This window comes from Trachypithecus francoisi, unplaced genomic scaffold, assembly GCF_009764315.1.
Source record: "Trachypithecus francoisi isolate TF-2019V2 unplaced genomic scaffold, Tfra_2.0 Lachesis_group8, whole genome shotgun sequence".
Lineage (NCBI taxonomy): Eukaryota > Metazoa > Chordata > Mammalia > Primates > Cercopithecidae > Trachypithecus > Trachypithecus francoisi.
Window position 1 is genome coordinate 68023654 of NW_022681473.1, and position 21072 is coordinate 68044725.

The following is a 21072-nucleotide window of genomic DNA, read 5'->3' on the forward strand; positions in this document are numbered from 1 at the left end:
TAGGGACTCTGTGTACTTGGCCCAGATTTGTGGGCAGAGGGAGGTTTGGAGGTAAATTTGTGGGCTGTTGATAACAGTTGGATTGATGCTTTTAGTAAAATAAAATGTCCTTCTTTGTTTCTTGTAATGATTTTGACTTAACATCTATGTCCGATAGTATAGTCATCCCAGCTGTCTTTTGGTTACTATTTGCATGGAATACTATTTGCATGAAATCCTTCTACTTTTAACCTATTTGTGTCTTTGGATCTAAAGTGGATCTCTTGTAAGCAGCATATAGTTAGATCATGTGGTTGGTTTTTGTTTTCTTTGTTTTGCTTTGTTTTGATCCATTCTGCCAATCTTTACCTTTTGGTTGGAGAGTTTAATCCATTTACATGTAAAGTAATTACTGTTAAGGAAGGACTTCTGTCATTTTGCTATGTTTTCTGTATATCTTATATCTTTTCCTCCTCAATTCCTCATGACTGCTTTCTTTTGTGTTTAATTGACTTTTTTTTTTCTAAAGTACTGTTTTGATTCTCATTTACTCTTCTGTGTATTTTAAAAGTTTTTTTCCTCAGTGGTTATTCTTAGGTTTACAAATAACATCTTTTGTTTTGAGATGGAGTTTCACTCTTGTCGCCCAGGCTGGAGTGCAGTGGTGTGATCTCGGCTCACTGCAACCTCTGCCTCCCGGGTTCAAACAATTCTCCTGCCTCAGCCTCCCGAGTAGCTGGGATTACAAGCATGCACCACCATGCCTGGCTAATTGTTTTATTTTTAGTAGAGATGGGGGTTTCACCATATTGGTCTCGAACTCCTGACCTCAAGTGATCTGCCTGCCTCAGCCTCTCAAAGTGCTGGGATTACAGGTATGAGCCACTGCACCTGGCCTACAAATAACATCTTAAATGTATAGCAATGTAGTTTGAGTTAAGGCCAAATTAGCTTCAATAATATCTAAAAATTATGTTCCTTTATAGTTTTCTCTCTCCCCCTTTATGTTGTTTATTGTCCAAATTGCATCTTTGTACATTGTGTGCCAGTTAACATAGATGTATCATTATGTTATACATTTGTCTTTTAAATCACACAGAAAAGAAAGTAGTTACAGACCAAAAATACAACAATACTGTTTTTTGTTTGTTTGTTTAAGAGATGGAGTCTTACTATATTGCCCAAGCTGGAGTGCAGATGCTATTCACAAGTGCAATAGTGGTGTACTACAGCTTTGAACTCCCAGCTGCCTCAGCCTCCCAAGTGGCTGGGAGTACAGGCACCCTATCACTGTGCCTGGTCAAATATGACTTTTCTATTTATCTATGCAAGTGCCTTTACCAGTGTTCTTTATTTTTTCATATGGCTTTGCATTACTGTCTACTGTACTCTAATTTTTTTTTCCAATTTTTTTTTTTTTTTTTTTTTTTGAGACAGAGTCTCACTCTGTCACCCAGGTTGGAGTGCAGTGGTGTGATCTCGGCTCACTGCAACTTATGCTTCACAGGTTCAAGTGATTCTCCTGCCTCAGCCTCCTGAGTACCTGGGATTACAGGTCCCTGCCACCATCCCCAGCTAATTTCTGTATTTTTAGTAGAAATGGGGTTTTACCATGTTGGCCAGGCTGGTCTTGAACCTCTGACCTCAGGTGATCCACTCGCCTCAGTCTCCCAAAGTGCTAGGGTTACAGGAATGAGCCCTGTGCCTGGCCCCATTTAACCACTTTAAGTGCATAGTTCAGTGTCATTAAATACATTCACAATGTTGCATGACCATCACCACTATCAATTTCTACAATTCTTTTCATCTTGTAAAATAAAAATTCTATCCATTGAACAATAACTCCCCATTCCCTCTCCCTGCCGCCCCTGGCAACCACCATTCTGCTTTATGATTTTGATTTGACTACTCTAGGTACCTCACATAAGTGGAATCATACACTATTTGTCTTTTTGTGATGACTTACTTCACTTAGCATAATATCTTCAAGGTTCATCCATGTTGTATTAATAGCATGTGTCAGAATTTCCTTCCTTTTCAAGGCTGAGTAATGTTTTATTACATGTTTATACCACATATTGTTTATTCATTCATCTATTGAGAAACACTTGGATTGCTTCTGTTTTTTAGCTATTATAATTAATACTGCTTTGAACATAGGTGTGCAAAGATCTCTTTGAGATTCTGCTTTTAATTCTTTTGAGTATATATCCAGAAGTAGAATTTCTGGGTCATATGGTAATTCTCATTGTAATTTTTTTAGGAACTGCCATAGTGTTTTTCACAACATTTGTATTATTTTACATTCCCACCAGCAGTGCATAAGGGTTCCATTTTCTCCACCTTTGCCAAAACTTATTTTTTGTTTTGTTTTTTAGTAATAGCCATCCTAACGGGTGTACAGTGATATCTCATTGTGGTTATGATTTGCATTTTCCTAATGATGAGTGATGCTGAGCATCTTTTCATGTGCTTCTTGGCTCTTTGTATATCTTTTTTGGAGAAATGTCTATTTCAGTCCTATGCCTGTGTTTGTTTGTTTTGGAGACACAGTCTCACTCTGTCACCTAGGCTGGTGTGCAGTGGTGCAATCAAACTCTTGCCTATGCTCATTTTTGAATTGGATTGGTTGTTTTGTTGTTGTTCAATGTCTTTTAATTTTTAGCATTTCTTATAGGGCAAGTCAACCAGTGACAAACTCCCTCAGCTTTTACTTACACGGGAATGTCTTCATTTCTCCTTCCTTTGTGAAGGATAGTCATGCCAGATACAGAATTCTTTCTTGACGGTTTTTTTATTCTTTCATCATTTTAAATATGCCATCCTACTGCCTTCTGGCCGCCATGGTTTCTGATGAGAAATCAGCCGAGACTCATATTAAGGATTCGTTGTATAGAATAAGTCACCTCTCTGTTGCGGCTTTCAAGAGTCTCTGTCTTTGCCACTTGTGGAGAAGAGGCTTATTCCTCCAGCTCAGGGGTGGTCTCAGTAGTCAGTCTGGAACCTGGCAAAGTCAGGTTCTTAGCACCTTGCAGGGTCTCCCCCAGGGGACCTCTCTTTAGCCACTAGTCGCAAGACCTACTTTACCATCTCTTCCCTCTCTCCTCTGATTCTCTGAATTTGCTGTTCCCTCCTCCTGGGATGCCCTTTCCCCTAATGTCTGCCCCAAAAAAATCATAAAACCTAGCTGTCACCCCTAACACAACTCCCTTAGTTAACCATGACTGGCACTCATATACATTTGCTCTAACAGGCACCAATCTAGGTGCATTATGCATCTTAACCTGTTAAATCCTCACGAACACGTGGAAGCACTGTCATTTTGTCACCTGACGGATGAGGAAAGAAAGGAACATAGAGGTCGAGGAACTTGCCCAAGGTAACACAGCTTGTGAGTGGCTGAGCTGGGATTGAAACTAAGCCCTGACTCCAGGGTCCAAACTCTTAGCAACCGCGCTATCCTGTGTCTCCAGGGCTAATCTGCCTCTTATCTGCTGGTACCATCCTTATCTGCGCCTGGGTCTGTCCACTACACCAGGCTGGGAGCTCTGAGGACATGTCTTGTTAACAGCGTCTTTTGTGTTTTAGTCAGAGCCTGTACTCAGTAAAGGTGGGTTATATGGACTTATGGAAGAATGCTCAGAAGTTCACCACTAGCGCTTCCTTGTGTCTGAGGTCTGATTCCTGTTCCATTGTGCTGCTGTAGGTGGGTGGGGAGAGATAGACGTGCTTGTTTTTGGCTTGACTCGGAGAAGGACCTCTCCTGAGAGCAGTGTCCCTGAGAGGTCACAGGAAGTGGGTGGGAATCACTGATCAGTCAGCTTTGTGCTGGGCAGCAGAGCCCTGGGTCCCCAAGGCTGGGACAGGGAGTGGGTAGAACTGGACCCATCCTGGGTGGCTCTGAGCCTTGTGTGAGGCATCACTGTCTTTTTCCTTGCCATTCCTCCCGTCCAGTCCCCCGCCCTCACTCTCTGCCGTTTTTCATTTGTTGGGGAGCAGTTGGCTTCCAGGATACTAGGCAATGCGGAGGGCCACAAATGCAGACTGGAGGCCTTGAAAAGAGAAGAGAAAAAAAAAGGGAGGAAAGAGGGGAGGAGGACAAAGATAGGCAGGGCGAGGGGAGAAGGAAGGAATGGGACGGGAGTCACAGGGCCTGGGCCTTCCCGGCCCTCGGGATGGGATGGTGGACTCCGGCTCACAGCCCAGCGTGGACCGATGCCCGGTGCCCAGCCCTGTGTGGCTGCTAGGACACAGGAGGCCAGCTCGCCCCATTGCAGGGAGAGCTCTGAGCCATCGAGATGATGCAGCTGTCCTGGGGAGTTCAGGGGACCCCACACCAGGCCTCCAAGGCCTCTCCTGCAGGATGGATGTGGGCTGCTATTTGACCTCTGGGGCTGCCAGAGAAGGACACAGACTCTTCAGGGGCTTTTTCCCAAGCTTACCCCAGAAGGAAACTGTGTATCTGCCCTCACTCCCCAGAAGCAGCCAGGGAGCCAGAAATATCTTCAATGCATCTCCCGTTTAGTCTTAAAAACCCCGGGAGTTTCCCGCCTTCTATTCCATAACATCCTCGTGTTTCCTTCCATAGAAAACACACCGATTTTTTCCAAAACTGCGGTCAGGTGCGGTGCCAGGTGCCACGTTTATCCCAGGCCTACCGCCACGGTGCCAGTGAGGCCGCCTGGAATTCCCGGCGAAGTGGGGTTGTGGGGGGTTCTGCCGAGACGGAGGGGGCCGGGGTGGTGCGGGCGCCCCCTCGCAGTCCTGCCCGCGGGCGTCACCTAAGCCGCCGTTGCCATGGACCCGCGGCAGATGGCCCGGTTTAGGGTTCCGGGGCGGGCGGCGCGCACGGGATTAGGTGAATTAGGGAGCCGGAGCAGTGCCGCCATCGCCACACCATGGAGCCCCCCGCCGACCCCGCCGACTCTGCCGACCCCGCGCGTGTCCCGCAGCTTGGCAAGTGGGCACTGGTGCGCAGCCTGAACCAGGCGTTCAAGACCTATGCTGTCCTGCCGGTGAGGCCCGGACCAGGAGGGGAGATGGGAGGGGGAGGGCGCCTTGCCTCGGGCCTCAGTCCCCACCCCGCCCCCTCTCCCCGTTAGAAGCTGGGCGGGCCACAAACAGGGTCGCTAAGCTTCAGGGTGTGCATGGACTGCAGCCCCAGGATACCACCTGCGGTCTCTGACCTCCCCCAGCGTGAACTTGGCCGCGGCTGCCCTTTCCTGGGAGGGGAGGTTTTGCATCTGGGAAACCCAAGCCAGGCAGGCCATGTCTGGGCAGGGGTGTCCTGCATTTGCTGAGGTCCAGAGCAGGGAGCACCTCCAGGTGCACAGAGGGACCCGAACCATAGTTTGTGGACTGGCTGACCGCTGGTGGAAGGGAAAGCTCGGCCCACTGGTCTCCTCTCCAAACTATATTTAGCAACTAGACACTGGCAAGACGCTTGGCTCACGTTTCCCATCTGTGAAAATGGGGTGATAAAACCAGTGTCCCGGAGTGATCACAAAGATAACGAGGGGCAAAATGTCCTGAAACAGGCTCCATAAACAGGGACTGACCCCAGGCCTGGTCCTAGAGTAAAGAAGAGACAGAAAGGGCTAAGGCCCCATGGGGAATTATTAATATTGGCCCAAGACCGGCTTGATGCCTGGGAGGAAGGAGGGTAGACAGAAAGAACAATGTGCATTTGCGTGGGTCTCTCATCTTTACATGCACTGACTCCTTCCATTTCAAGGCTGGTGGAAGCTGAGGCCCAGAAAGATTGAGTGCCTCACCCAAAGAGACACAGCGTTAGTGGTGGAGCTGGGACTACAAGCCAGACATCCTGACTATGTGTTCACTGTAGATGTGTGCTGGCTTTCCTGGAGGGGAGGCCCCACAGGGGTTTTGGAGTACCCCTGAGAACATTTGAACAGACCCGTTCTAGGAAGTCACGACTGTGGGGCTGGGAGCCTGCATAGCTACCGGGGCCTGGGAGACCCTCTGCCCTGGTCACATATTTGATAGGAGAGAAGCTGGGACTTGCCCCACGTTACACAGCCATGCTGAGGCATGTGTCATGTCACAAACGAGATCTTCCATTCAAAATGAGACCAAGCAAGGTGCCCCATAGAGTGTGTAAAGTTGTCACGGAACATGGTGTAGGAATGGGGCCAGATGCAGTGGTGGGGTGCCTGGGGCTAGCCATGGGGATGGGAGGGAGTGGTGGGGTCCTACCTGGAGCCTGGTTCCCCTTTCTCACTTGTCTCCTGCCCCTCAATGAAGCTTCATCTTCTTTCATGGCTTCCTCCCTCCCTTCCTTCTCCCTCTGAGCCAGTGACTCTTGACCCACCCTGGTTTTGGTCCTGGCTCTGTCCTCTAGATGCTAACAGTCCTGTCAGTCACTGGTTTGATGAGTGACTGTGGTCAGGGTCCTTTCTTTCTTTGGCCCTCAGTTTCTTCAGCTGTAAAATGAGGATCCTTACAACCTTCCTGCATTGCAATGCTTCAACAACTTTCCCTAGGGCCACAGGAATGTTCACCTTCAGAAGTCCTAAGACCCCAGAATTCTCCCTGAAGCCTCTCCCCTTCCATCTGAAACTGTTTCCTTAAGTCTGACCTAGAGCAGAGATAGTTTGGTCACTGCCCTTTGGTGACAGCCCTACGTAAAAAGAGTTCTAGTCATGTCTGTTTGCTGTGTGGCCCCAAGTGCTTCACTCAGCCTCTAGGAATCTCCATTTCCTGCTCACATGAAGTTTTTTTGATTTTGGTTATTTTATCTTCTCCCAGGGGGAAACAAACATTTTCTGTGTGCCAGGCCCCATGCTGGGCTGGGGGATACAGGTGACTTAGACCCCTGCCTTCCAGTTGCCCTCAGCCTGTCTCCAGCTTGCCTTCAGGGCCCATGAGACATCTGGGCACAGAGGACTCTATCAGTACTTCCTGTTTTGCTCACTGAGCTACATGTGGGGCTGGGCCCAGGGAATGTCAGGAAAGAGCCCTGGATTTGGGGTTTCTCAGACCTGGGCTTCAGTCCTGGCTCTGCCACAAAACAGCTGTGTGACCTTGGGCATGTTTCTTGACCTCTTTGAGGAGAGAAATTGGAGACAGTCCCCTGGCCACATACTGTCGCCCACAAGTGAACGTGCTCCCCACCCCTTCTCTCTCACTGAGGCCCGCTCTGGGCTGGGCTCTGGGGAGCCACAGATGAGGGACTCAGACCCAGCCCCACCCTAGGGAGCTCCAGGCCAGTGGGGAAGGGGAGCAGATCCAGTGTGGGGTGGCTGTCAGGGGTAAGCCCAGGGTCGGGGAGTGCAGCAGGGCTTGGGCACAAGCAGCTATGAGGATTAAATGGGGCAGTTTATGGGATGCAGCCTGTGGAGCCCAGGCCCACAGTGAATGCTCCGTAAACAGGAGTCCTCTTCCACTCCCAAGCCTCTCCAATTTTTCTTACTTTTTCTGAGAGGAAGTTTGGGTTTGAGACTAGCCTGACTCTATCATGTGCCAACCTCCCATTCATATGAAGAGAGGGTCCACAGGGGCAGCTGTGGCTGGAAGAAAGCACATAGATGGCAGTGGTCCCATAAGACTATAATACCATATTTTACTACTCTTTTCATGTGTATGTTTAGATATGTTTACATACACAAATATACACCATGGAGCACGACTGCCTATAGTATTCAGTACAGTAGCAGGTTGTACAGGTTTGTAGCCTAGGAACAAGAGGCTACCCCATCCAGCCTAGGTGTGTAGTGAAGTACACATCTAGGTTTGTGAGGTACACTCGATGACTCCAAGATGTTCGCACAGAACTTATCTCTGGCGTTAAACAATGCATGACTGTAGCTGGTTCTGATGGGAATAAGAGGAGGCTGAAACAGTAATGAGTTGGTCTTGGACTCACTGAGTTCAGCCTTCACTGAGAAATGTGGAAATTGAGGCTCAAAGAGGTCAGCGACTCACCAAGGCCAGACAGGGCCTGAAACCCAGTCTTCTGACTCCTAGCCCAGAACAGATTCTGTCAGACCATTCCCACGGGTTTACTTCATTGTGAATCAGTTTTATCAGCTGTTACATTTTTATTTGCGATTTGATATTAAGTTATATTCTTATTAGAATGTCTGAGTTCTTCCACACTCCTAGGGAGTTTGAGTACCATCCACAAAAGAATACTTTTATTAGGATTAGAATAAAATCTAAGCTTGTATCCCAAGGCCAACAAAGGGCCTATGTATCCTGGACCCTATCTACTTCTCTGAGCTCCCTTTTGCTCATCAGGTCCTGCCTCCTGGCCGTTCCTTCCTGCCACAGGGCCTTTGCACATGTTCTTTCCTATGCTGGGATTACTGTCCCCTGCTTTTCCCTTGGCTGACTGCTTGTCACCCTTCAGGTGTCAGTTCAGCGATTCCCTCCATGGAGCATTGGCTACTGGGTCTAGGTTAGTTGGCTCTGTCATTCTCTACCATTGGCTTGTTTATTCCCTTGACAGCACTCACCCCAGTATCCAAAGTGATCATGCTGATCTCAGTTGTTTGTCACCACCGCTAACTTGAATGTAGACTCCATAATCACTGCTCAACCCCCAGCATTTAGATGAATCAGTGCTTTGTACTCAGTAGGTAATCAATACATGTCTGTTGAATCCATCAGTGCTGAATGTGGTTGTTCTCAGTCCATTTCTCTGACTTGGGATTTTAAGTTTGACTCTCACGATCCCTTACTGAGTGAGTAGTGAGACCCAGGCCCTGGGCCAGATGCCACAGAAATGCAAAACGACATCCTCCTGCAAGGTCAGGGCTCTCCCCACATGCCAGAAGACAATGTGGCTGAACCCTTATCTAGGGCCCAGCACGGAGTGGTGTCCCTGTGAGGAACCTGTCATGATGATGATGAAAATCGGCCCTGGAGGTAAAGAAGGATGCAGATCACCCACGGTCTGGGTGTGTTCTGGTGTTACCTCATGTTAGAGAGGAAGTGGTTTGAGTGGTCTGGTGTTTCTGTCTAGACTCCAGTGACTCTGTCATACATATGTAGAGTGTAGATCCATGGGGAGAGCTGGGCTTCAAGAGGCTTTGGCTCTCTCTGAGCCTCTGCTAGCCCTTCTGTAAAATGGGAACATGGCTGCTATAGAGGAGGGACTGATGACATTGCATAAATGCCCAGCCCAGGGCCTGCCCTGCTCCAGAACATTTCTAGTAAGTGTGAGTCCCCTTCTCTTCCCCCTTCTGTGGTTGGCCCAGAGCCTCTGGTGGTAGCAGAGGGATACAGGGCTGCCTGGAAGGGGGCTCCCTGCTCACCTGGCCTGGGTCTCTCTCTCGCCCATAGGGGGACTATGTGTGGATGGACCTGAGATCGGGGCAGGAGTTCGATGTGCCCATCGGGGCAGTGGTGAAGCTCTGCGACTCTGGGCAGATCCAGGTGGTGGACGATGAAGGCAATGTGAGTAGTCCCCTCCCTCCTCCTGCCCCATGCCTTGGGGGAAGATCTGGGCTGACAGCTGCCTCAAAGCAGGGAGATGATCTAAAGGAGATGGAGGCTGTGCCCGTGCCCCCACTTCTGCCTCTCAGATGCCTCCTTCCATGAGCCTTCCCCAGCACCCCAGCAAGAGGGAACCCCCTGCCTGCCTCAGGCTATTCGTTCTGTTTCCACAAGCACTTCAGTTCACTCTGCCTGGTGTTAGAGATGTGTGTGTGTATGGTGGGGTTTGAGTGCAGGGGGAGCACGCTAGAAGCTCCTCAGACACGGAGGTGCTTTGGGGGCAGACTGACTGCATTCAAATCCCATCTCATCCACTTGTTAGCTGTGCCACCTGGGCCAAGTCTTCTTCCCTCCTGAGCCTCAGTTTCCTCTTTGTAAAATGAGGATAATAAGTATCTCACAGGACTGTTGACCCATATGTGAGATCACACGTGTAGAACGCCTCAGTGAAGTTAGTGCTAGTCTGAAAGTTAAATGAACGCCCACAGCCTTGCTGTATTGGGTTACTGACATCACATGAATCCACTGTCCACCTTGACACTGCCCCGGAAATTGGTCTCACAGATTAACCCTTTATCTGTGGCCCAGAAGGAAAGAGACCCCAGAAGTGTAAGTTTTCTAGGTAGTGATAGTGGGGCCTCGGAGAGGTCTGAAGTCAGGGGCCTGCCCTGGAGAAGGTGGCTGGTTCACATGAGGGCCCGGAGGGGAAGCTCTGGGGCCTCTGAGCATGCATGCACATGTGTGTCACTGGGGGTATGCACGTGTGTGTGTCACTGAGGATATGCAGATGTGTGTGTCACTGGGGGCATGCACATGTGTGTGTCACTGGGGGTATGCAGATGTGTGTCTCACTGGGGGTATGCACATGTGTGTGTCACTGGGGGTATGCAGATGGGGTGCAGAGCACACAGGTGCAGCTTAGCAGGGATATGAAGAACCCAGGGAGAGTCAGCTCTGCCATAATGTGGGCTGTGCCCCGTGGTGTGCCAGGGGCTGGGGACATAGAACTGGACTGAGTCCCTGTCTTAGCCTCCTGGTCTGAGGGAGGACAGTCAGGAGAAAGAGGGTGCAGGGACTTGAAACCGAGGCTCTGCTGGGGATGAGAGGAGGGCTCAGGACCCTCGAGGCCAGGTACTTGACATGGAGTGGGCAGGAGCACCCCAGATATTCCTGCAGCCCTCAGGTGCATCCCCTCAGCGTTTACAAGGCCCTTTAACCCAAGTTCTGTCTTTGGACTCTCATGGCATCTGTGGAAGGCAGGGAGGGAAAGAACTGTTACCCCATGAGGAAACTGAGGCACATAGAGGGACCACGCAGCCAGTCACACAGCTAGTAAGTGGTGGTGCTGGCATTAAAACCCAGGACTTCTGTCTTCTATGCATGAGTTTCCCCTGTCAGCATTATCTCAGTGGTGAATTTGGGGGTCAGGTTCTGCTAATCACATTTTTGGCCCCTGGGCTGTAGAACCCAAGTGCTTCCAATATTGTTCCAGAGGCTCCAGTTCTAGGACCCTCTAGGAAGCTACTGTGAGGGTGCAGCCAGAAGGGGAGGCACAGGCTGGCTGACAGCACAGACAGGCCTGATAACCTGCCCAGAGCCCCCAGGGTAGGGACCAGGGACTCTGTCTGCAGGCTTGAGTTTCACCTGGGTCATGTTGCATGTCAGATGGTGTCCCGTAACTCTGAGTCATCGAATCCCAAAGGTCCCCTTCCGCTTCTCCTCCACCCAGGCCCTGAGAGTGGGGGCTGCAGGAGGGGTGGGCATGACTGGCTGGCAGGGGCAGTTCAGGAGGCTGGGGTTTGCATCCGTGGCATTGGACCCCCAGGGCTTCCAGACCCCTTCTTTACAAGCCTTTCCCACCCCCATTCCATCCCCTCTCTCCCCACTCCAGGCTGTCATCTCTTACCCCTCTGTCTGCCCACAGACTCCTAGCAACTTGAGAGCAGGGAACAGGCCAGTCCCATCTGGTTCCCAAGAGTTCATCAAGGGGTCTGCCCAGAGAAACCTCTTGGCAAAGACTAGCTGAGTGATGAATGAAAGGTTATGGTTCCAGTCCCCACTGGAATCCCAGTGTCTTGCCTTTGTCCAAGCCATTTCTGTTGCCAGATACACCCCTCCTTCCCTTCCTCTAGGGAGCAAGTTGTCCCTGCTCAGTCCAGGCCAGCTCTTTCCCAAAGGCGTACTTGGTCCCTGGAATTGACCGTGTTCCCCTCCCCCATTTGCTGGCATTCCTTCAGGCCAGGCCTCAGCTACTGCCCTGGTTACACTTTGGCTCTAGTAGGTACCTGTGGACCTTGCCCTGAAGGGTGCTGGCCTCTGTTGGGAGTCCTCCCACGCAGGAAACAGTGTGAGCGGCGCAGCTACTGGGCAAGTCATTTTACCTCTTGAGTCAGACTCGTCACTATTAAATGGGGTCAGTGATTCTCTCTTAGGGATGTTAGAAGAGCAAATGTAAATCAAAAGGCGGTAGAGTGACAATGCCCAGCTCTGGCTGAGCATTTACCAAGCAGCAGCACTCTACAGATCTGGCAGGAGAAAGCTGTCAACAAAGATGGATGTCGTGATCACATCCATCAGTCCTCCCAAAACCCCTGGGAAGAAGGGACTCTTACTCTCATTCCCATTTCACAGCTGAGGATGTGGAGGCTCAGGAGGGTAAATTAATGTACTTTGGGGTCTGGGGTCATGCCATGACTGAGCACTGTCAACCTGTGTGCTGAACTGTCCTGGGGAGGGATGTGGGGACCTGAGGTTGGGGTCAAGTGGGGATGGCAGACAGCCTGCCCAGGAGCCCTCTCCCCTCCTGTCCACACTGGGGCCTAGGATAGAGGCACGGAGCAGGGACGGTGTGGGGAGATTTTCCAACGGAATCAGCTTGTATAAGACATAGGGTGCCTGGGAGAGAGGATTGTTCTACACGGGACTGGAAAGTCCAGGCAGGTTCCCTAATGTCAGCACCCAACCCCTCACCTTGGGGAGGCTGCATGAGAGCCTACCCTGTGTTGAAGTGCTGCTGGCCTGGAAGTGCCATGGAGCGTCAGGGAAACTGGGCTGGGGGGCTCTGCCCAGCGCAGCCCCTGATCCTCCTGAGGGCCTGGGCAGGCTGCCACCCTCCTCCAAGCCTGTTTTCTCATGTAAAGTGAAGGGGCTGAAATGGGGGACTTCTGGGGTCTCTCCATGACTGACTTCTGCCTCTCATTCAGTCCTGGTCCCCTGCAGTCACCAGCCAGCCATCTGTCCCATCAGAGGCTCCCTGCCACATCATTTGTGCCTAGCCCCTGTGCGAGACACCGTGGCCTCAGATGTGGCCGTGGAGGCAGGGGGACAGCACAGGTGAGGGTGGCCAGCACTGTCAGTGGAGGCTTCAGAAACTGGGAAACCTCTGGGCCAAGCCTCGAAGGCTAAGGAGAAAGAAGGTAGAGGGAATGGTGGAGCAAAGTCACAGAGGCCTTTGGGGACACGAAACCCATGTTCCCTGGCTAGGAAGTGCCAGGGGTAGCTGGGACGGAGGCTAGGGATCCCTGTGTCCAGCACATGCGGGCCCTTGATGCCAGGCTGAGGAGCCAGGGGAGTCAGGGAAGGGCTGAGAGCCCCAGTGACAGGGTCAGGAGCGTGCCTCAGGAAAGGACCAGGGGACGAAGGATTTGATGGAGGAGCCAGTGAGAAACGATGGTCTCAATCAGGATGTGAGCTTGAGGGTGGTGAGGAGGGCACTGCCCACTCAGTACCTTTTAGAGGGTTGAATGGGCAGGACTGGGTGACCCGTTGGACTGGGGTGGTGGTGGTGGGGAGCTGATGTCCAGATTCATGCTAGTGGCCAGCTGTTGGGGTTGGCTCTGCCAGAAGGGACCTGGAGGAGGAGCAGGTGGGGGAGGACATGGTGTGTGCCTCACATCTGCTCAGCAAGTCTCAGGGCCTGAGCTGGGGGATGGCAGAGAGGTCCCCTTTTCCCCCAAAAGGCAGGTCCTGGGGCTACTGGGTCATGGCATTTGGGGATGGGAGGACTGAGGTACACTTAGGTGGTGGCCACACTTCCCTGAAAGTCTGGGATTTTGCGAAGGTGCTGGAGACCCCCCTCTGGGGTTGGGGAGGGCCCTAGGGCCCTGAGGAAACCAGGGCTTTGCCAGCTTGTTGAAAGAGCCGGTGCACTTCCCAAATGCTCACCCATCTGCCACCACAGGGCAGCCAGGGAATACTGCAGAGTAAGGAGAGCTGGGCAAGCAACCTGTGTCCTCCACTTCAGCTCACAGGTCCCGAGAGTTCACACCCCTTGCTCCCACAGCTCATCAGCAAGCCCCAGGAAATACCGCCCGGTGGGTCCACTTCTCCCCAGCACCACTGCTACCGCCCCGCCTTCCATCTTTCCCTTGAATGTGCCAAGGCTTTGCCGGCCTGAGCCGTTGTTTTGCTGTTCCCTGGACCTGGAGCCCTCTGCCCACCCCCCCCCCCAAACTTTTTACAGTGGTCTCTTTCTCTTCCTTCATGCCTCAGCTCATATGCCACCCCCTCAGAGGGGTAGACCCTGACCACGCCATCTCAAGCAGCTCCTCCCATGACTCTCCAGCACATACACCTGTTGAGGTATTCTTGGCACTATCTGAAATCACTTTTTAATGTTTGTTTGTTTGTTTTTTTCCACCGGAGCCTGAATTTGAGACCAAGCCTGTCTACCTCTAATTAGTACCCTTTCCACTCCATCCTGCAGAGGGCCTGAGGGAACTCTGATCCCCTTACTGACAGCAGTCAGCTGGGGCCAAAATCCCTGCTCTGCCCACCTCTTAGGTCTGCGAGAGAATCCCCTAAGAGAAGGAGCCGCCCTTGAGGGGTAGAGGTGGCTAGTACCATCCTGAAAGGCTCAACCTTGTTAGAACTGACCGTGTTTGACCGCGAGAGAGGTCAAGGCCCTTACCGGGGCTGGCACTCACCCCGCGCTCCCGCCCATCCCGGCCCCTTCCCCTGAAGCGCGCTGACATTGGCCACCGGCTCCCCGCAGGAACACTGGATCTCCCCGCAGAACGCAACGCACATCAAGCCTATGCACCCCACGTCGGTCCACGGCGTGGAGGATATGATCCGCCTAGGGGACCTCAACGAGGCGGGCATCTTGCGCAACCTGCTTATCCGCTACCGGGACCACCTCATCTACGTGAGTGCCGCCCCGCCGGCGTGCCAGTCCAGGCCCCTCCACGCCCCGCCCCACCCACCTCGCCCCGCCCCACCCCGCCCGTCTTGCCCATCTCGCCTCCAGCACGCCCGCCCTGCCAGGGGCCCCGCCTCCTGAGACTTTGTCCGCTGTACAGCTGGACCCCGGGGCCCCTGCTGGGGCCCATCTGCCAGCAGCCACTCGCTGGGCGGAGAGGGCTCATCCTCGTGGGCCGTGGCTTTTGTGGTGTGGTTGGGGTGGGGAGCGGTTTGTACTACACAGTTTTCATGTGCCTCTCTAGGCCTTGAAACCAATGGGAGGCCAGAGCGGAGTCAGTGAGCGGCTTGGTGCTTTGCCCAGGCACAGAAGGGCTGCTCTGCTGGGTGTTTGCTAAGGGGCTAGGACCTGCCATCAGGCCTCAGGGGCAAGAGAGGATGGATGGATATCCTCAGGAGGGTGCTAAAGGAGGGAACATGCTCTGCTCCTCCTCCCCTCAAACCTTGATGTTAGAAACACACACACACGCATACCACTCTCCACCTTCAAACTCAAGAGGACAGGCAAAGATGTCTTCCCCAGCCAGGACACAGCAGATTCCAAGAGGCTGAGCTCAGAGAAGATCAGAACAATAAGGGTCCGTGCAGATCGTTTACCCTGGAGGTTCTCACACTTTCTGGTCACAGGAACCCTTTATGTTCTTAAAAATTATTGAGGCTTATTGAGGATCCCAAAGGACTTTTGTATACTGAGTTATATCTGTTGATATTTGCCATATTAGAAGTTAAAACTGAGACATTTAGAAACATGTATTAATTTTTGAAAAAGTAACCATGATAAATCTGTTATAAGATAACATAAATAACATTGTTACTAAAAATGACATTTCCCAAAATAAAAAAAAAATGGTGAGAAGAGTAGCATTGTTTTTTTTTTTTTTTTTTTTTTTTTTTTTGAGACGGAGTCTCGCTCTGTCGCCCAGGCTGGAGTACAGTCCCGCCATTCTCCCGCCTCAGCCTCCGAGTAGCTGGGACTACACGCGCCCGCCACCGCGCCCGGCTAGTTTTTTGTATTTTTAGTAGAGACGGGGTTTCACCGTGTTAGCCAGGAGGGTCTCGATCTCCTGACCTCGTGATCCACCCGCCTCGGCCTCAGTAGCATTGTTTTACAGGTATTTTCAAATCTCTTTAATGTCTGGCTTAATAAAGCCAACTGGATTCTCATCTCTGCTTAATGTCCAGTCTGATGTGATATTTTGGCTGAAGTGTATGAAGAAAATTTGGCCTCACAGATGTGTAGTTGGAAAAGAGAAGGTTTTGCAGACTTCCTGTAAGGGTCTTGGACCCCCAGGGGTCTTTGGTCTACACTCTGAGAACTGCTGCTCTAGCCCCATAGCCCAGTTGCAGACAGGGAAACTGAGACGCCGCAGGTTTAATCAGGCCCAGAGCCGTGCCATGCCCAGGTCACTGCCTGCTTCTGACCCAGCCCCATCCTCCAGCAGCGCAAGGGCAAAGGAAACCAAGGAGGTGCAACCCCCAGCAGGGAGCAGGAAGGATCCCCCTCCCCGCCACGCAGTGCTGGCCTGATTATCTCGAGACCTAGGCCCAGGGAAGGCTGGTACTAGGGGCATTACTGGGGGAGGTGTCGGGTCTGTAGGAGTCATTTGGCTCCCAGCTCAGAGGAGTGGTGTTTGGGCTTCTGGAGGTGGGTGAGGTTGGCTGGTAGAGATGGCATTCAGGAGGGGGCATGGCCTGAATAAATGCTGGAGGCAGGGCCATGCTGGTGAGTGATCGGCAGGCACAGCATCCCTCAGGTTGTCAGGGCCATGAAGGGGTGCCAGGGCCCAGGGCTGGAAAAGTCTCAGAGAGCCCCAGGTGTTGTCACTGAAGAATCACGGCAAGGAGCTCTCAGGGCCAGGGGTTCAGTCCCTCTCAGAAGCCCTGAATTATGGCTCCTCAGCTGCCAGAGAGGTCCTCAGCCACTCTCTGACTCTAGGTCCCTCTGCAGCTTTAGGCTCCAGAGGAGAGGCTGCATGTGGCTCCTTGCCGTCCATTGTTTGGGCATAGGAAGTGACTTTGGCAGAGAGCCCTCTAGCCCTGACGATGCCCCCTCACTCTGTTCCTCAGTCAGGCCTCACCTGCACATAGAGGGGCAGGGCATGGAGGGTACCTCCAGATGTCATCAGCATCACCCAGGCAGCGGGGAGGAGCTAGAACTTGAGCCCAGGGCAGGGACACCCACCCGCTGTATCTCACAAGGACCTGCTGGTGTCCACACCCCACTTCTTGGCAGCCCCCTCTTTGTTCCTCTCCCTGGAGGGCAAGTGGTCACTGGTGGGTGCTGGGGTCCTCTGTGGCCACTCACCCAGGCCTGGGCAGTCTTAGGTGAGCAGGGAGCCTGTCTACCTGCCTACAGGGCACTTCCAGGGCCAATGCTTTGTCTTAGTCCTATGCCAAGGCTGGAAACCAAGGCCCACTCTCCTGTCAGGAGACACAGAGGGCCCCGTCTCAGGGGAGGAGCTGGGTAAGATGGAAGTTGTCCCACCAGGCCTCCTGCAGCCCAGTGTCTCAGCATAGCTCAGGGGCTTGAAGCCTGTGGGTCAGCCACAGTGCAGGCAAGCCGGTCCTCAGGCGAGCGAGTCGGTAGGTCAGCTGCATCTAGGAACAAAGGCAAAAACAAGATTCATAAGGGAGAGGGAGGAAAAGACTTCAGACCCCGTGGGCTCAGTGAATCTTGTCTGTAAAGTTAGGAGGGTGGTGAGCTGATGCCCGGGCAGCCAGCAGAGGATCGCTTGGACATTACATCTTCCAGGAGGGTTTCAAAGAAAATAACTTCAGGGATTTATGGGTTCTCCAGAAAGGCCCCAAATCTGAACCATTTGCCTCATTTGAAGTTCTCACATAACCTTTCTGACATTTTCTGGGTGAGAGGGAGGAGGCGGGGCCATCCCCTGTGGAGGGATGGGGTAGGGGCCCAGGTAGGTGTCTAAGCTGCCTTCTTGTCCAGGATGCCTGGCCAGGAAACCACGCTGTGGCACCTGGAAGGGCTTCAGCTCCAATAGTCCGCCAACCTTAGATTCTCAGTGTTTCTTGGACATGCTCAAGAACTACAGGATTCAAAGAAGTTTCCTTGACTTGCTGAGTTCATGATTCTGTGACTTGGTGGATGAGGTAGGATTAGAGCAGGGCTTTGAAGAAGCAACCGGGCCATCGTTCCACCCGGAAACTGTACCTGTCCCTAACCATGGCAACCTCCTGTCCCTTCATGGATTGGATTACCCTGGGCACAACACATGCTCTCAGGATTTCCTCCGATTACCATGGCCAGCTCACAGCCTTGGGCCGGTGGATGCTCTGTTCTCGACTGCCTGTCCTGGGCTCTCCTGCCTCCAGCTTCCCTGTCCCCAGGAGCCCAAGAGAGCATCCCAGGGCCACATATCAGCCCTAGCCACTCCAGGATGAGGAAAGGCCCTTAGAGAACATTTAGCAACCACTCACTGCATGCCCAGAGAGCAAGGACTGTCCCTGCATTGAGTGGAAGGGCTGGTGGGGACCCAGGGCTCTCTAACGCTGAGCAGAGGCTGCAGCCCTGATCTGGGAGGCAGGAGGCTGGTGTCCAGTCTTGGCGTGTGCCCTTGGGGACGTCCCTATCCCTGTCTGGTCTCAGCCTTTCCTAGGCACAACAGGGAGACTGCATGGAGTGGGCACTTCTGTGGCTCTGGGAAGACTTGAGAGTCCCAGGATGTGTTCTTGGTCTCCATGGCCTGCTAAATGCTAATGAAGTCCCCAGAGCCGACAGGCCTGGGCGCTTCCTGGAGGAGGTGAAATGGATTCCTGCTACGTCTCTGTGGCCTCAGGGAGGCCCCCCGAGCTCTGTCTGGGGACCCCTAGGGACCACATGTGCTGTATCCCTGGTTTGGGAACAGTCCTTCTCTCTCCCCACCCAACCTGTGGCTCCACAGGGCAGATTTTACTACTAGAGATTTGAGCAAGAGGTCTGTGCTGGGCATTAATTCTCTGCCAGTCTGAATCCTTAGAGTCAGAGGGACAGGCCAGAGGGCTCAGGGAGCAGTGCTAAGACCTTGGAGGACCAATGGGCACAGAAGCCCGGATAGGGCCAGGGTCTCATTGCCAGTGGTGGCCAGCCTCCTCTTCAGGAGACCCCAGCTGCTGGCTCTGCAGGTCCTGTGGGTGTGTTTCTGGGGTCTGGGGAAGCCCAGGTGGAGAGGCCAGAGCTGGGGCTCTGGTGCCAGGGTTTCTCATTCACCCCACCCCACACACATCTGCTGTGTGACCTTGACAAGTCTCCCCACTTCCTGGAGGCTCGTTTCTCTCATCTGCGAAAGGGGAATATGACCACACCTCCTGAGGCCTTCTGAGGAGTAAAAGGGGTGATGGAGCGGGAGCTGCAAAGTCCTGAGCCCAACAGGGCTTGCTCTCGCCCTGTTGCTGGAGAGAATCCTCCTCACCGAGGAAGGAGGACTCGTTTCTATTATTTGTTTTGTAGTAGTTAGGTAGATACATACATGCATACATATATATACAAAAAATTATTCATTTTTTCTGCACAGATGGTAGCATCCCTTCCACACTGTTCTGTGGTTTTCCACTGGCCACATTCCAACCGCCCTTCCCGTCAGCGTGGCTGGAGCTGCCTCGGTGCTGTTGACAGGCCTGTCCCCTCGCTACCTTCCCTGCAGGTTGCTGTGGCTGGCGGTGGACGCTGTTCACCCAGCACTTCCCCACCCATTGATCTAGTTGCTCTTTCAGCCACTCAGCAAATGTTGCTGAGCATCTCCTATGTGCCGTGCATGGTGACAGGTCCTGAGGGATGGAGGCCTTGAATGGGGACTGTAGAGGAATCAGCTGGGCATGCTGAAGGAGACCTGTGGGTATGATGATTGTACAGGAAGGTGCCTGGCTTCCTGGAGGAGGCATCATATCGGCTTGGAACTGAAGGATGAGAAGGAATTATCTGGGTGAAGGGGTAGGGGAAGTGTGTCCCTGGTCTGAGATGGCAGGGGTTGGAGTGTGGTGCTTTTAACTGAGAGTTTCATATGAATGGAGCCTCTTGGTTGTGGGTTGAGGTTGACGAGGGTGGCAGGGGCCAGGGCTTGGGGCTTGGGGCTTTGTGGGCAGGAAGAGCATTTGGACTTTGTCCGGAGGCTGTGGGAAACCGCTGGAGGGTTTTCAGCAGGGATGATGTGGTTAGATGTTTTAAAAGCCGGCGCAGCTCTGAGTGGAGGATAGATTGTTGTGGGGGCGAATGTGGAAGCTGGGAGCCCAGTGGGGAGGCACCTGCAGTGGGCTGCTGAGCAATGAGCGTGGCCTGGCCAGGGAGGCGGCATGCAGATGGAGAGTGGGAGTGGTGTGAGGGAGGGGTGTCCAGGGGCTCCCCAAGTTCCTGCCCTGGGCGAGGGATGTGGTGATGCTGTTGGTCAAGTTGGGAAGGCTGGAGAGAGCAGAGTTGGAGGGAAGGGGAAGCTCTGGTCTGGACGTGCTGGTGGCATCAAGTAGGGACGTCAGGAGGCTCAGGGCTGAAGGGTTCATGCGCAGGAGGACCCTCTGGGCTGTGGGCAGAGTGGAGAAGGCCGTGGGTGCCATGGGTGGGAAAAGGCCTAGCCCCAGCCCTGGGCCAGCTTCTCAGAGCATCTCAGCATCCCCCATTTCCCTCTCTGGACTGCCCGTGCCCTGCACGTGGCCACGGAGCCTGCTCCCAGGGCCTCCCTCCATTGGGCTCTGACCACCTCCTGGAGGCTGGTCCATTAGATCTGAAACGGCCTCTGCCTCCAGCCTGGGTGACGACCATTCATCTCCACAACTGCCAGGGTGACCTTTCAGCAGCAGACCTCCCAAATGTCAAGCCCTTTCACGCCTCTGTGCTTGCTACCCGTGGGCGGGCCCCCTGGCTCTCCCTCCCCTACACCCCTACCTCATGAGATCTAGGTGCCTCCATCAGGACCCTAACACCCCAGCCTCCCCGTGTGTCTCAGTAGAGGGTTGTTGAATGGCTGCATGGCATCAGCCTGTGCTGTGTGGGGATCATGGGCAGATGGCTGAGCATCACATTATTAAGAAGAAATCAGGAAGAAAGTTTAGTTGGGCATTGTGGCACATGCCTGGAATCCCAGCTACTTGAGAGGCTGAGGCAGGCGAATCTCTTGAACCCAGAAGATGGAGGTTGCAGTGAGCTGAGATTGAGCCACTGCACCCAGCTTGGGCGACAGAGTGAGACTCTGCCTCAAAAGAGAGAAAGGAAGGTGGCGTTTATGTACCAGGCACCTGGCAAAATTATGTCTTTTCCCTTTAGTCTTTACAACAGCCAAGGGAAGTGGGTGTTAACCTCCCCTTTTACAAATGAGCAAACTGAGGTTTGCCAAAGGGATATTCTTTGGGGCTGGTTCCTAGTCTGATGCAGGTTTCCACCAGAATCTAGCTAGTTCCCACGGCTGGGCAGGGCCGAGCTGTAGGGGACCGTGCCTGAGGGGTCCAAGG

General features: G+C 52.9%; 1 protein-coding gene across 4 annotated transcripts in view; it reads left to right on the forward strand.

Annotated features, from left to right (window-relative positions):
• Positions 1-21072, forward strand: part of MYO7A (myosin VIIA) — an 87326-nt gene that overhangs the window by 5386 nt on the left and 60868 nt on the right. For all 4 annotated transcript variants that reach the window (XM_033205318.1, XM_033205321.1, XM_033205319.1 and 1 more), the window contains exons 3-4: positions 9286-9399; positions 14432-14584. In XM_033205318.1, the coding sequence (XP_033061209.1) occupies positions 9286-9399; positions 14432-14584 (267 nt within the window). The remainder of the gene's footprint in view (positions 1-9285; positions 9400-14431; positions 14585-21072) is intronic.